Genomic DNA, 15,941 nt, shown 5'->3' with positions numbered 1-15,941 from the left:
ATTTTGCCTCAAATGTTAATATTAAAAGATGTGTTCTTTAAAATGACTCCACAACAGGATTTTTTGTCCTTTCCTAAGTGATAATTTTTAAGCATACAAATACATTTTGGTCACAGGAAGATTACATAAAATAGGTGTTGTGTGTGTGTTTTCTTTTTCCAGATACAAAATCATGACTGATATACTGTATTTCAAGTAACTTTCTGGCCTTTGTGAGTTTATATGGAATTAAGTTGAGGCAAGATGACAAGTAGAATGTTGTTTGATGTATACAGGAAAAAAGGATAAATCTCCAAAATCTTAGCTATCTTCTATTATAAATCTCTTCATTATATAACCTGAACACTTGACACATTTTTATACAAAGACAGTATACTTCTACTTTTTATATGATTTTCAGAACCCTTTGAAATTTTGATAAGCCCCACGTCCATCATCACAGGTGACAGCTGACAACTCAAAGACTATCAGAGGTCCATATATTCTCAGGGCTGAGGCAGTACTGTGGAATGATTTGGCACCTTCCCATTTTCTCATTTTCAATTCAAATTCAAAGATTCAGATACCTTCTTGTAGAGTATATTTTGTTCCAATTTCTGTCACTGATTTTATTTTTTTTTTCTTGGCTTCACCACTTTAAAAAAATTGCTCTATGTAGTTAAAATGTCTGAACAATTCAAATCAACATGTAAATGTCTCTTTCAAAGTGCTGTGAGATCTGTGAAAAATAGTGGCAAGTATTACTCTGAATATGATTTTAGTTTTCATTGATTTTGTTGCTGCATTTACTAAAAATGGAATTCTTGAAATTTTTAATCTTATATTTACTTATCATTTTTGCAGGATAAATGTACTTCATGCTTCACACTCTGGACATGCTGGGTGAGCTGCTATGAGTCTTTCAGGGAGCACAATCTGCCTGTGCAGCCCAAGCTTAATCCAGTCACTCCCAGACAACTGCTCCTAAGAGGCACATTCACCTAGAAAAGTGCACCAAAAAGGAAAAAATAGAACAGCATATTTTTTTCAGTGTTTATAACCTAAATTTTCATTGCCCACAATTATACTACTTTATAATTTTAAAAGTGAACATTTTATACTTTCAAAGTGCTTTCTTCAGTTACACAACTTGAAGGTCAGATATTATTATCCCTATCTTACAGAAGATAAAATATAGGACTAGTAAATGAAAGAGATGGGACTGGAATCCAGGCCTCCTGACCAGCTCAGCTCTTTCTGCTACTTACATTGTCTCTCTACATTGGCACAGAGCAAGAAAAAAGTCCTCACACTTCATTCCTCACTCCACCAAGCATGAGTAGTAAATAAAAAGCAGATGTTTTGAATTTGTACATCCCACTATGATCAACTAAACTTTTGCTATTTCAAACACTTTCAAAGAATAATGTGATACCCCATCTCCCTCCATTTGTCCTGGCATTAAGTTTCACCATAGCGGTCATCTCCCGATAGTAATTATCTTCAAGGTGATCTATAATGACTCCATCCCCATCAGAGAATTGCAGATTATCACTCCTCTAAGGAGGCTAATTCCATCAACAATCCTAAGTGCAGTTTGAAAGGTGTGTCTTGTAATTTTGGTAATTAAACTGAATCAACCCAAAATCTTTAAAATTAGTCATGAAAACTAGCATGTGACCTTATACAGAGAACCAAAAGTATATAGACCAGATAAGAATACAACAAAATTGGTTTCTTCTGGTCTGTACTTGTAAAAGAATTAACTTTTTTCCCCAATGCCGAAGATAAATGTTCATTGAGAAACATTTAGAAAATTCCCATGAATACCCTTTTCCTAAGTTGTATTCTAAGCCAGTTGTTTGCCACAACATATTCATTCCATAGCATCTAATGTATTCATAAATTTACCTATCCTACTTTGATGAGATCAAGTTACATACCCACTGATAAAAACTGAGGAGAAGTAGAAGAATGAGGTAAAATATCTCAACAGTAGCATATCAGTATGTTCATGAAGGATTTGGGGAAATACTCGGTCAAACAATAGTCATGTTTCACCTTATTAACATGATTCTCCTTTGAAACAATTACTTTTAAACCAACAAGGAAAGATGGTCTTCTGATTCTGATAGTTAAGTGGAATCATTAGCTTCAATTAGTAAAGAAGATTCGATTTGGAAAAAACCTCATAGACCTAAATCTTAGCACAACCCATTATTTTACTTATAAAAATGTGAGTCTGCAGAGGTTAAATGACTTACCGCAAATTACTGACAGTTGCCAAAAGTAAATATACTTCAAATATACTTCCTTTAACATAAGGTTTTTAGATCCTGTTTTTTTACCCATATTACCTTACCTCTCGTCAGATTTCAAGTTAGGATAAGCAGTAGCTTATTTCTCAATTCCAATGGAAAATTGAAAAGAACACAAGGCACAAAAATATCTTTATTTGATAGCAAAATTTTGATGTTCGACAACACTTGCTTGAAAATTGTAGAGTTCTCAATAAAACTTTTAAGAAACCAGAGATTTAGGTTGTGTAAGTTAAAGAGAAATAATCCATTTTCAGACTGAAGTCATACTCTGTTGTTGTTTTTTTCATTGTGATAATGAAGTCATACTGATGAGGTAAAGCTAAAATATTTTTTCAAACCTCTATATTTAATTTTTGCTGAACTTTATACAAAAAAAAAAAAGTCCCTTTCTTATTGTTCAAAAGATTGTCTTTTTTCCCTAGTGTGCAGGTAGAAGTCTGGAGCTGCTCTTGGCCCTAGCATATTGTATATGACTCTGTGAAAGGTTCATTTCTCTTCCAAGGTTAATATGTAACTAGCACAAAATATGGCTTACCTTTAATTCAATTAAATAAGCAATGAATTAAGCCTTGCTTTGGTAATTTTTGTGGACAGGTATAGGTAGGGCAGGACTCCTTACATTTTAGTAGTGCTTTTCCCTCAGGTTTTTCCCCAAACTCTTTTCTTAACCTGAATTCTTGTGTCCTCTTGATCCTTTCTTAATAGCCATTAATGGAGTACAATGTCTTTTTTTCTCTTATTTGCTATGCATGTTCATTCCTCATGAGAACTGGAAGTATAAACCTGGTTCCTACTTTTTGTCTAGTAATCATAATCCTTTCTAAGAGATGTTAGAAAAACATCATTGACATTAAAATTCATAAAGACATGACTCCTAGATCTCAACCTAAAACTATGACAATATTTTAAACAAACTTCCTAACACTTTGCTAAGTAATTATCATTTTTCAAGTGCAATACTGTCATAATGCCATTTGACATTTTCAGTTTTAACTAAATTATATAGTATTCATTTTTTTCTTTGTAGCAGAAGCAATTTTTATGTTGTAGGATTATAAATATTGGGCCAACTTTCCTCAGCTAAAACAGAGCACTAGAGCAAGCACCAAGATAATTTAGGCCAACTGTTCACAACTTTTATTCTGACCTAACACATAAGATAGAGGACATTTGTTTATACAACATTCCTACAAGCATATCCAGGGATATTTCACATTCTCAGCCACCTAGCTATATACCTCCACTTATTTCTCTCCCACAGAGGAAAGCTTATCATTATGCAAAAATGAACATGACATCATTAAAAGCCCAATGGTGTAGCGTTAACCCCTTGAATTTGTCTTGTAAAGTAAATTAATACATTAATACTTAAAACTCTTTCAAAGCACCTAAAAATGTGTAAAGTAACTAAGAAGAGTTTATGAAGTAACATATAGAAGTCTATTAAAAGATCACAAGAGATTATCTAATGCAAAGCCGTAAGTAATCTTGCCATTAAGTTTACCTGTGCAGTTCACGACGCAAAAAGTAGCATTTTTCAGTGATTGACCAAATGACAAGAACCTCTTTTACATATATTTAAGAAAAAATATACTATATAAAGACATATTTCAAAAAGACCGGGTAATTCTGAAAATGTCTTTGAAAAAGAACCTAATATTGCCATGGAAATTTGCAAAGAAGTAACCTTTGAATTAATTTCTTCTACTATATTTAAAACAACTGCTACTGGTAATGTATAAGCTATTTAACCGATTCTTACTATCAGGTTTATTAAGAACTGAAGATTCCAACCTAACATCTTTGAACTAATCCAAAGACACTAGTTTTAGTAATATATTGCCAGAAAAAATTAATCAAGTTTCATTCAAAACATTATTTATAACTTTAGTTTAAAAAATTCCATATATCACTGGAATTAAGGTAGTATAAAACTAAAATTGATTCTCATAAGTTAAGATGTATATGAGAAACCCTAGAGCAACTATCAAAAAATAAATAAAAATACAATGACAAAACAGTTAAAGACATTTAAATGCTACATTAGAAAATATTCACTTAATGCAAAAGCAAGCAGTAAAGGAAAAATAAAGGAATAAAAAAGGCATGAAACACAAAACAAAAAGTTAAATGGCAGACATTAAACCCAGCTATACCAATAAGAACATTAAATGTGAATGGATTTAATAATCCAGACAAAAGGCAGAGACTGTCAGATTGGGGAAAAAAATAAGATTTGACTATATACCATATACAAGGGATACACTTTAAACTGAAAGATATGAATTGATTAAAAGTTAAAGGATAGAAGAAGATATAATCATGTAAACAGCAACCACAAGAAAGTTATACTAATATCAGAAAAAGTAGACTTTAAAACAAAAATATTATTAGAGACAAAAAGGGACATTTTAAAAAGGACATATGCACATGACAATTACAATCATATATATCAAAGCACCAAAATATATCAAACAAAACCTGAAAGGAATGTAGGGAGAAATAAAAACTCAGCAGCAATAGTTGGAGGACTTTAGGGACACTTGGGTGGCTCAGTTGGTTAAGCATCCAACTCTTAATTTCACCACAAGTCATGATCTCATGGTTTGTGAGTTCGAGCGCCACATCAAACTGTTAGTGCTGAGCCTACTTGGGATTCTCTCTCTCCCTCTCTCTCAAAACAAATAAATAAAAAAAAATAGTTGGAAGATTTCAATACTCTTCTTTCATTAATGACTGAACAACTAGAATAAACCATTAATGGATACATAAACAAGGATATATTTGAACACAATAAACAACCAGACCTAACAGACATCTATAGAACACTCCACCCAGCAACAGAATATACTTTTTTTCTTAATGCACATGTGAACATTCTCCAGGATAAATATGTTAAGCCACAAAACAAACCTCAATAAATGTAAGAGGATAGAAATAATACAAAGTATGTCCCCTGGCCACAATACAATGAAATTATAAATCAATAGCAGGAGAAAAAATTGGTTAACTCACAAACATATGGAAATTAACACACTCCTAAATAGCCAATGGGTCAAAGAAGAAATCAAAAGAGACCTCAGAAAATACTTTGATGTGGATGAAAATGAAAAAAAAAAAAACCAAAATTAATGAGATGCATATGAAGGAGTGCTTACAGGAAAATTTATAGCTGTAAATGACTATATTAAGAAGAAAGATCTCAAATCAATAACCTAACCTTCCACATTAAGATACCAGAAAAAGAAGTACAACTAAACCTAAAGCAAGAAGGACAGAAATAATAAAGATCAGGGTAGAAATGAATGAAAAAGGAATAGAAAAACAACAAAGAAAAATCAGTGACACCAAACCCTAGTTCTTTGTTATGATCAACAAAATTGGAAAAAAAAAGAGAGAGAAGACTCCCATTAGTAGGATCAGAAATGAAAGAGGGGGCCGCCTGGGTGGCTCAGTAGGTTGGGCATCCGACTTCAGCTCAGGTCATGATCTCACCGTCCATAGGTTCAAGTCCCACATCAGACTCTGTGCTGACAGCTTGGAACCTGGAGCCTGCTTTGGATTCTGTGTCCCCCTCTCTCTCTGCCCCTCCCCGCTCAAGCTCTGTCTCTGTCTCTCTCAAAAATAAATAAACATTAAGAAAAAAAATTTTTTTAAGAAATGAAAGAGAATCATCACCACTGGCCTTATAAGTATAAAAAGGATTATGAAGAAATACCATGAACAACTGTACACCAAAATTAGATAACTTAGATGAAATGGATAAATTCCTATAAAGACACAAACTATCAAAACTGCCTCAAGAAGAAACAGACAATCTGGATAGACCTATATAACAAGTGAAGCAATTGAGTTTGCAATCAAAAACTACTCACAAAGCCCAGGACCAGATGGTTTCTGAGTTCTACCAATTAAAGTGAAAACTGAATCAACTTTGCACAAACTCTTCCAAAAAACAGAAGTGAGGAACACTTCCCAATTCATTTTATGAGACCAGGATTATCCTGATATCAAAATCAGACAAAAGATATTACAAAAAAAGTAAATTACAAACCAGTATCTCTTATGAATACAGATCAAAAAAATCCTCATCAAAATACTAGCAAACTGAACACATAGCAGCATTTAAAAAGAATTATACACCATGACCAAGTACAATTTATCCTAGAATTTCAAAGTTGGTTTAACATTTGAAAATCAAGTCATGTACTACATTATATCAATAAATAAGAAACAAAAATCACATGATCAATCATCTCATTAGATGTAGAAAGAGCATCTGACAAAAATCCAACACCCTTTCATAATAAAAATAAAAACAACTAGGAGTGAGATGGGAACTTCCTCAACCTGATGAAGGGTATCTATGATAAGTTAACATCATAGTTAATGGTGAGTTATTTCTCCCTAACATCATGAACAAGACAAGAATATCTGCTCTCATCACGTCTTTTCAACACTGTGTTGGAGGTACTAGCCAGAGCAATTAGGTAAATGAATGAATGAACGAATGAATGAATAAATGTCATCTAGGTTGGAAATGTAGAAGTAAAACTACTTCTATTTGCAGGTGTCATAATCATGTATAAAGAAAATCCTAGGGAATCCACTAAAAAAACTATTGGAATTACTAAATGAGGTCAGCAAGCTTGCATGATACAAGATGAATCTACAAAAATCAATTATATTTTTAATCACTTGCAATGAACAATCAAACATGAAACTAAGAAAACATTTACAATAGCCATCAAAAAGATAAAATGGGAATAAATTTAACAAAAGTACAAAACTTATACTCTGAAAACTACAAAACATTGTTGAGAAAAATTAAAGATTTAAAATAAATGGGAAAACAAGCCATGCTCATAAATCAAAAGACTTAACATTGTTAAGGTGGCTATACTCCTCAAGGGCACCTGGCTGGCTCACTTCGTAAAACATCCAACTCTTGATCTCAAGATTGTGAGTTAAAGTCCCATGTTGGGGCTTTTAGGGGAGAAAAAAATGCCAATACTGCCCAAAGCGATCCACAAATTCAAGGCAATCCCTCTTATAATTCTGGTGTCTGATCTTGCCATTTTCAATGATGTAGATGGAGCTAGAATATATTATGCTAAGTGAAATAAGTCAATCAGAGAAAGACAAATACCATGATTTCATTCATATGTGGAGTTTAAGAATCAAAACAGATTAGCATATGGGAAGAGGGTGGGAAGAGAAGAGAGGGAAACAAACCACAAAAGACTTAATGACAGAGAACAAACTAAGGGGTTGACAGAGGGAGGGAGGTAGGGAGATGGGCTAGATGAGTGATGAGCACTAAGGAGGGCACTTGTGATAAGCATTGGGTGTTGTATGTAAGTGATGGATGAATCACTGAATTCTACTCCTGAAACAAACAAACTTCTGGTTGTTTTATAGAAACTGACAAGCTGATTCCAAAATTCATATGGAATTGCAAAGGACTCAGAATAGCCAAAACAATCTTGAAAAAGAACAAAGTGGAGGACTCTCACACTTTCCAAATTCATTTTCTTTAAAAAAAATTTTTTTTATGTTTTTATTTTTGAGAGAGAGACAGAGTGTGAGTGGGAGAGGTGCGAGAGAGAGAGAGGGAGACACAGAATCTGAAGCAGGATCCAGGCTCTGAGCTGTCAGCACAGAGCCCGACACAGGGCTCAAACACATGAACCGTCAGATCATGCCCTGAGCCAAAGTCGGACGCTTAACCGACTAAGCCACTCATGCACTCATTTTCTTTTGAATTAAGCGCTACACCCAACATGGGGCTTGAAGTCACAACCCCAAGATCAAGAGTCACATGCTCCACCAACTGAGCCAGCCAGGCACCCCTCATACTTTCCAATTTCAAAACATACAACAATGATAGATGATCAAAATGTGGTAGAGGAACAATAAAAAGAGTGGCACAATAACAATAGAGAATCATGACTCTCTATTCCTACATCTTTTGTCAACTAACAAGGTTGTCAAGATCATTCAATGGGGATAGAATAGTCTTTTCAACAAATGGTGAAGAAATACCTCAATATTTATATGCAAAAGAATGAAGAATGTTACCTGACAACATACACAAAACTTAACTGAAAAGGGATCAAAGACCTAAGAGCTAACACCATAAAACTCTTAGAAGAAAACAGGGGTAAATCTTCATCATCTTAGATTTGGCAATGGATTCTTAGATATGACAATAAAAGCAAGAGCAAGAACAACAAAACAGATAAATTGGCCTTTGTCAAATTAATAACTTTAGTACTTCAAAGACACAATCAAGAAGACAACCCATAGAATGGAAGAAAACATAGACAAATCATACTATCTGATAGGAGACTTGAATTTAAAATAAATAAAAGACTCTTACAACTCAATAATAAAAAGACACCTCAACTTAAAAATGGGCAATGGATCTAAACAGACATTTCTTCAAGGAAGATATACAAATGGCCAACAAACACGTGAAAAAAAATGCTCAGCATCATTAGAGATCAGGGAAATGCAAGTAAAAACCACAGGGAGATACCACTTCACACACCCTAGGATGACTAGAATCAGAAAGTCAGGTAATAACAAGGTGTTGGCAAGAATGTGAAGAAATCAGAACCTTCATCCACTGCTGGTGGGATTGGAAAGTGGTGCAGTTGCTTTGAAAATCTATTTGGCATTTCACTAAAATGTTAATTATTATATTAACCCAGCAATTCCTCTCATAGGTGTATATATACTCAAAAGAAATGACACATGCCCACACAAAACCTTGGACATGAATGTTTATAGCAGCATTATTTAGCCAAAAGATGGAAACAACCAAAATGTCTATTGATTGACAAATAGATACACAAATATGATGTAACTATACAAGGGAAAATTTGCCCAAAAAAGGAATGACATAATGATACATGCTACAACATGGATAAATCTTACGCATTATGCTAAGTGAAAGAAGCCAGTCACAAAAGACCATATATGATTCCATTCATAAGAAAATCCAGAATAGGGAAATCTACATAGAAAGTAGATTACTGGTTGCTTAGGGCTAGGAGGCAAAGAGGGGAGATAGAGTAATAGTTAAAGGGTAGTGTTTCTTTTTGAGGTGGTAAAATGTTCTAAAATTGATTGTTAATGGTTGCACATCTGACTGTATGCAAACCACTGAACTATATACTTTTTTTGAATTATATACTTTAAAATGGTTAATTGTATAGTAGGCAAAATTATATTAATAAAGCTGTTAAAAATTAGTGATAAAATCTGTTTGCTTATGTTCAAATCAAATAGATTTAACTTCTGACAATCATCTTACAGTTTTGTACTACTATTGGTCCCATTCCCTCACTGGACACTTTGTACAAGGAAAAGATTTTGTAAAAGTTCAGTAACAAGTAGCCAGTTAAACAACTAATTTGTAAATAAATGGATTTCAGAATTAAAACAGACTGAATAGGACTGAAATATTTTCTAGATGCATGTTAGTGGGCACTACTCTTATATGTCAGTTTACTGAATCTCTTAAGTATACAAATAGTTGAATTCTACACCACAAGGAATCTCAAGCAGCTCACTGTCCCTCTAAGGGCTTCAGCTTCCCTAGGCCAGACTCCCTGAAAGGTAATTCTGGCCTCATCTGTCATTGACCTGATACCCCAAATATCACCGCAATTTTTTATAGGTTATGTGATAAGTATCATAAAGACTGGTGCCTTCCATGTCCCTGTCTTGGGTAGAACCACTAAAATGAAAATTTTCCATACTATGTGGGTTACTTGGTCATATCCAGAAATGCCATCCCCAGAGGAAAACTCACATTGTACAGAGATATAGCAAAAAGAAGCAAACTCAAAGTCAGAACTTGGCTCTAGAACTGATCTATTAGAAATATTATCTTTAGACAGTGAACTTCACTTCTCTAGATCTCCATTTCGTTACTATATAAATTAAGTGGACTAGAAGACCTAAGATTCTGTTCAAGTCCAAAATCCTGTAATTCAAAACCGTGAAATATTAAATCACATGTAAAAATAGCATAAGTATAATGGTAGTTAAAACTGTATAGATGCAAAACCAAAAAAAAAAAAAAATAGCTACCTTCAAAAACACTAGGAAACATCTGTTTTTGGAGTATTAGTACAAGTCTAAATTCCATAGAATCAGAGAAAGAAATCTTTCCTGAGAGTATATGTGAACTAACAACCAGCTAATAACCTCCTCTACCTTCCCTTCTAGTATCCATGACTATTTCAACACTGGTGTCATGTAGTGAATTCACAAACCAAATAAAGGTCCAATGTAATTACAAGGACTATGCCAACCAAATCTCAGAAGAAAATATTAAACATTTAATACCCACACTTAAATGCATTGATGACTGTAAGTGAACTTGTGTTTTAAATGTAGAATATGCTATAAACAATATAGAATATGCTATAAACAATAAACAATAGGTTCTTCAAAATTAGATGGCTTCCAGTTTATATGTTTGACTATTTTGTTTTTAATATTTTATAAAGGCTTTGGCTAATCCCAAATTATTTTTCAACTGCCAACAGCTTGAAAACAATGCTACTTTTTCATTGGTTTAAAAGTTAAGAGCACGTTAAAAAAGGGGCACCTGGGTGGCTCAGTCAGTTAAGCGTCTGACTTCAGCTCAGGCCATGATCTCACTGCTTGTGAGTTCGAGCCCCGCATCAGGCTCTGTGCTGACAGCTCGGAGCCTGGAGCCTGCTTCAGATTCTGTGGCTCCCTCTCTCTCTCTCTGCCCCTCCCCCACTCACACTCTGTGTCCCTCAAAAAATAAATAAATATTAAAAAAAAAAAGCATGTTAAAAAAACAGATCATCTAATTCCTGTACTTATCTCCATTAAATAGAAAGTATGAAATTATTATCTGAACTGTAGTCTAACCTTAACTATGTTCCTGTTTAGTACAGCATGAAATCAGAAGTATAAATGGGTTAGTTTAAACAATCGATGGTTTGTAACTAATGTATTCTGATGGTCAGCTATATGGCATAGAATAGTACTTTAATAGCAACAGTCTTTTCAAATATAAAGGCTACTTTTTTTGGTTCAAACCTTGTCTTTGTTAAAAAGTAGAAAACTGGGTTTCAAATACATGTACTTTCCAGAACTGCCAGGTTGTCAATGTGTTTTTGCCGATATCAAAAAATGTATACCTCAATACAAGAAAAAAATTTAACAGCACTTGGAGTGTTTACTTGGTTGGAACTAAATTTAATAACTTTTATTCAACAGGTTCATGCTAGAGTAATGAACTTTCTAGGTTTCTGATAATCTTCTACTAAATAAATACACCTATGTATTATACACACACACACATATATATGTATAGGGAACTGTACTAGCGTACATATTGTCTAAAAGAACATATTAAAGACATTACATAAAAAATTTTACATTTTTAATAGGAAAACCACCTTTATGACAGCTAAATAGACAAGATATATTTAATTTTTAAAAAAGAAAAATTGTTAGTAGTAAGAGTAGAATTCTAGTGATAAATGCACTGAAATAATCTTTTGAAATAAACCACCTTTACAGAAAATCATTAATGCCAGACTCTATTAAAGTGCATAAAAAGGAAATTTATTTCAGAATTTATACCAAAGGTGCATTATGGATACATATGTTACTCTGGTACAGTAAGGCAGGAAGCCCAGCCTTAATGATAATATAGCCTTCATCCTAACATAGTCTGCCTCTTAGTATGTGCCTCATAAATAGTTTGTTCCAAAAGGTGAAAATTACAAGCGATTTTCTCTATTGATAGCTTTATGAGTAATTTTGACAACAGAATAAAAAAGTCTTAATTCTTATTTTCTAATTCTCTAAAGTCATGTCAGTCTCACAAGAAATATCTGATTATTGTTTTCAAAGAAAACTGAGAAGAGGGATATTTTCAGACTTTTTAAGCAAGCTAAATCATAAATACCATATATAAAAATAAAAGGTAAATTTTAGGCTATCTCTAGATTTTAATTTTTTTTAAAAACATTAAATCATTTTATTTGCAATGGTGAGGTAAAGTGATGAAAAGAAAAACTTGCACAGGTGCTTTCTTAAGAAGACCAATGGATAAAGCAACTGAATCAAGAACTGTGCACAGAGGTGCTGAATGGACAGTCATAGCTACCACATCATGCAGTTTATTACAAAAAGTGAAACTGCTATAGCTTTTTTAATGTTCACTGTTGCTCTCTTAAAACCTTGGTCAATTTTAGGGGCACCTGGGTGGCTCAGTCAGTTAAGCATCTAACTTCGGTTCAGATCATGATCTTGCAGTTGATGAGTTCAAGCCCCACGCTGGGCTCTGTGCTGACAGCTCAGAGGCTAGAGCCTGCTTTGGATTCTATGTCTCCCTCTCTCTGCCCCTCCCCTGCTTGCACTGTCTCTATCTCTCAAACATAAATAAACATTAAAAAAAATTATATATAAAAAAAAGGCTTGCTCGATTTTAAAACAAGTATCAGAAGGAAGTCCCTTACATATGCTTATTTTTCAGTGGCCTCACATAATGATTCTCCCATTTAGAGTAGTTACACATACACTGATGTTTTTATCACAATGAAAAAAGGGAAGAAAGAAAAACAAATGTGGGTTTATAAGATGGAATCCATGAAGAGGCTAATAATGGATCCTTTGACTACAGAAAATCAGCAACAGACTGCAAATATTAATTATAGAAAACAAGGGCACCTGGGTGGCTCAGTTGGTTAAGTGTCCGACTTTGGCTCAGGTCATGATCTCAGAGATCATGAGTTTGAGCCCCGCGTCGGGCTCTGTGCTGACAACTCAGAGCCTGGAGCCTGCTTGTTCTCTGCCCTCTCTCTCTCTGCCCCTCCCCTGCTTGCACTCTGTCTCTCTTAAAAAAATAAATTAAAAAAAATTAATTATAGAAAACACTTTATCAGTATCATAAAAAAAGAGTATGATAAATTTTTTCTAAAATACTCAATTCATTTTTATGATGATTCAATCAAATACTTATAAATTATTCATGTACTTTCTGTGAGTTTTTTTTATTATTAATATTTATGTTTTCGGGTATTAGTTTTTCCTGCTCTTGCATCGAAGTCCTCCCATAAATCCCTGGAAAGTCATAAATATCCCTATAGCCATGGGTAAACCACTAAAGTGATAATTCATCAAGATGTATTTTCACCTAATAAATAAATCTGTTGTGAGGTTAATTTCTATTTATATAAAATAATCCCATTTAAGCTATGAAAAATAATGTTCCATATTGACTTTACTATGGCTCAAACCCTCAGACAAATAAGTATCTCTCTGATTGCCTGTTAATGCAAAGAAAACTGGGTAAATTTTATATTCATATTTAAACTACTGAATACCTGTAAACAAAGTAGCATTTATTAAAATAAAATAAACACTTAATTTATACTAAATTCCACTCAGATTTATACAAGTTTTTCATTCTTAATTTTTAAATACATACATGATTTTTTTGAAACATTTTCAGTCAGGTATATACAATAGTAAAATATGACATCCAAGCCAGAATGTGATTTTTAAAATAATGAACCTCTAAACAGCTAGTAATGTACAATGTGTAAAATTCCAATAAAACACAGGTATATTCTTACAGAAATGTTAGTCCTATAATACTGAGCGATATTTACAAGCAAACATGATCCAAACAGCACATGCAGATTCAGGGTAAGTAAACACTCGAACACGAACTGCCAGTCGCACCTGGTCTCCACGGCAACAGATTATTTCTTCACAGAAAGGAGATCTACAGAAGAAAGAAGATTTATTCAATTAAGAAGTAAACATAGGTTTTACTTTTTTCCAAGTAAGTCAGCATTTAAAATAATTTTTAAAAATCCTGTCTCTGCTACCAACAGCCCTGTAATTTTGGTTAAGCTATCCGAATTATAGAACATTTCCTCACAGTGTATAAATTTAAAAAATTACACTAGAAAAGATCAGAAATCTTCAACTAATATTGCACCAAAATCAATGGGAAAATTATCCAACCACCTAGAGCTACATTTCAGACTTACAATCTGTGGCAAGGAAAATAAATCATTATAAAATTTCATTATGTGATTCTAAAGTCATTCCTAAAAAACCAGACTAACAGATTGCTTAAACTGCTAAGCCAATAATAACATTTATGAATTCGAAAATTCATTCACCGAAGACATGTGGCAAATGCACGCCTTGCATTTCTATATACAAAATGTATTGGGAACCCTTTAAATGTGTGACCATCAGGTACAGCCCTCCTTATGGCATCTTGAAATTCTTCATTGCCTGCAGATATACTTGTTGTACGCTCAAATTCATAAGAAGCCAAAGCTGGTGATAAGAGATAGGAAAGCTGGTCTTCCCAAACAGTGGTGAGACCAAGATCCTATAGCAATCAAAAGACAAAAGAAAAAAAGAAAAGGTGAAATACACTAATATTTTAGAAACCAACTGTTAAGTGTTGACTATTTTAACATATGCCAAGAGAAAATTCTTAAAACCTGTCATAATTTTTTAAACTTTCTAGTAACTATTATAAAGACACATGCAAATAAAAAATAAAAGGAACTATAGGTATCTGGTTTTACTTCTTAGAGGAAAAAAATGTTTTTTCTTTTAAGTTTATTTATTTATTTTGAGAGAGAGAGAGAGAGAGAGAGAGAGAGAGAGAGAGAGAGAGACAGGGCAGAGAGAGAATCTCAAGCAGGATCCATGCTGTCAGCGCAGAGCCTGACAAGGGGCTCAATCTCACAACCACGAGATCATGACCTGAGCTGAAATCAAGAGTCAGATACGTTTAACTGACTGAGCTCCCCAGGTATCCCCAACAAAAAATTTTCAATACAATGATGTTAGTAAAGGCTCCAAAATCCTATACTTCCTTAATATCCACTAGAAAAGACCATGTGGAATAGTCCTACTATGAAAAACATGGTATCACTGAATTTTGAGATCACATTTTATTTGACTTTAAATAATACGATTGAATCTGCTTAATTTGAGAGCTCCAACATAAATTTAACTGTAGTAGGGGAGAAAAGTCAACAAATGAATTGCACGTATAATTAAACTCAAGTATTTATTGAGCATTAACTCTTAAAAAAACACTAACTTTTATACTGTAAAGAGATAAAAAGATGAAAAAGACATGCTATAGGCCCTCAGGGAGTTTAAAACATGTTTCTATGGAATGTTGAAGGCAATTATGATTTCATTTATATACATCAGAGAAACTACAGATATTCAGACACATGACATTTTAAAAACACTGTTATAAACATAAAAAACTTCTCAAAATTCTAAATATTTTGATATAATAAATCTCTAGCATTTCTTGATTTTGCATTCAAGGTTTTTACTGGTTCCAAGTGACCTCAAAGGTCCAGTATCATCCATCTATTTCCAGCAGCAAAAGCAAATCTCACTTGCTGATTTACAGGCACTACTAACTTAGTGATCAACACTGGTATCTAGCTCAGTTTTGTTTTGTTTTGTTTTGTTTTGTTTTTTAATTTTTAAAATTTTTTTGGAGGGGTTGCCTGGATGGCTCAGTTGGTTAAGTGTCTGATTCTTGGTTTCGGCTCAGGTCGTGAACCCAAAGTTGTGGGATCG

At 33.5% G+C, this 15,941-nt stretch overlaps 1 protein-coding gene across 4 annotated transcripts in view; it reads right to left on the bottom strand.

The window, feature by feature from the left end:
- Positions 1 to 854: 854 nt before the first annotated feature.
- Positions 855 to 15,941, bottom strand: part of CEP76 (centrosomal protein 76) — a 34,139-nt gene continuing 19,052 nt past the window's right edge. For 3 of the 4 annotated variants that reach the window (XM_047827158.1, XM_047827161.1, XM_047827160.1), the window contains 2 exons: positions 14,498 to 14,715; positions 13,685 to 14,091 (listed from right to left, as the gene is read on the bottom strand). In XM_047827158.1, the coding sequence (XP_047683114.1) occupies positions 13,953 to 14,091; positions 14,498 to 14,715 (357 nt within the window). In that variant the 3' untranslated portion in view covers positions 13,685 to 13,952. Of the gene's footprint in view, positions 981 to 13,684; positions 14,092 to 14,497; positions 14,716 to 15,941 lie in introns of those variants that run through there. The other variant, XM_047827159.1, reaches the window with a different exon arrangement.

This window comes from Prionailurus viverrinus, chromosome D3 (genome assembly GCF_022837055.1).
Source record: "Prionailurus viverrinus isolate Anna chromosome D3, UM_Priviv_1.0, whole genome shotgun sequence".
Classification (NCBI taxonomy): Eukaryota; Metazoa; Chordata; class Mammalia; order Carnivora; family Felidae; genus Prionailurus; species Prionailurus viverrinus.
Note: the sequence above shows the minus strand (reverse complement) of the source record. Positions and strands in the feature narration are given on the sequence as shown.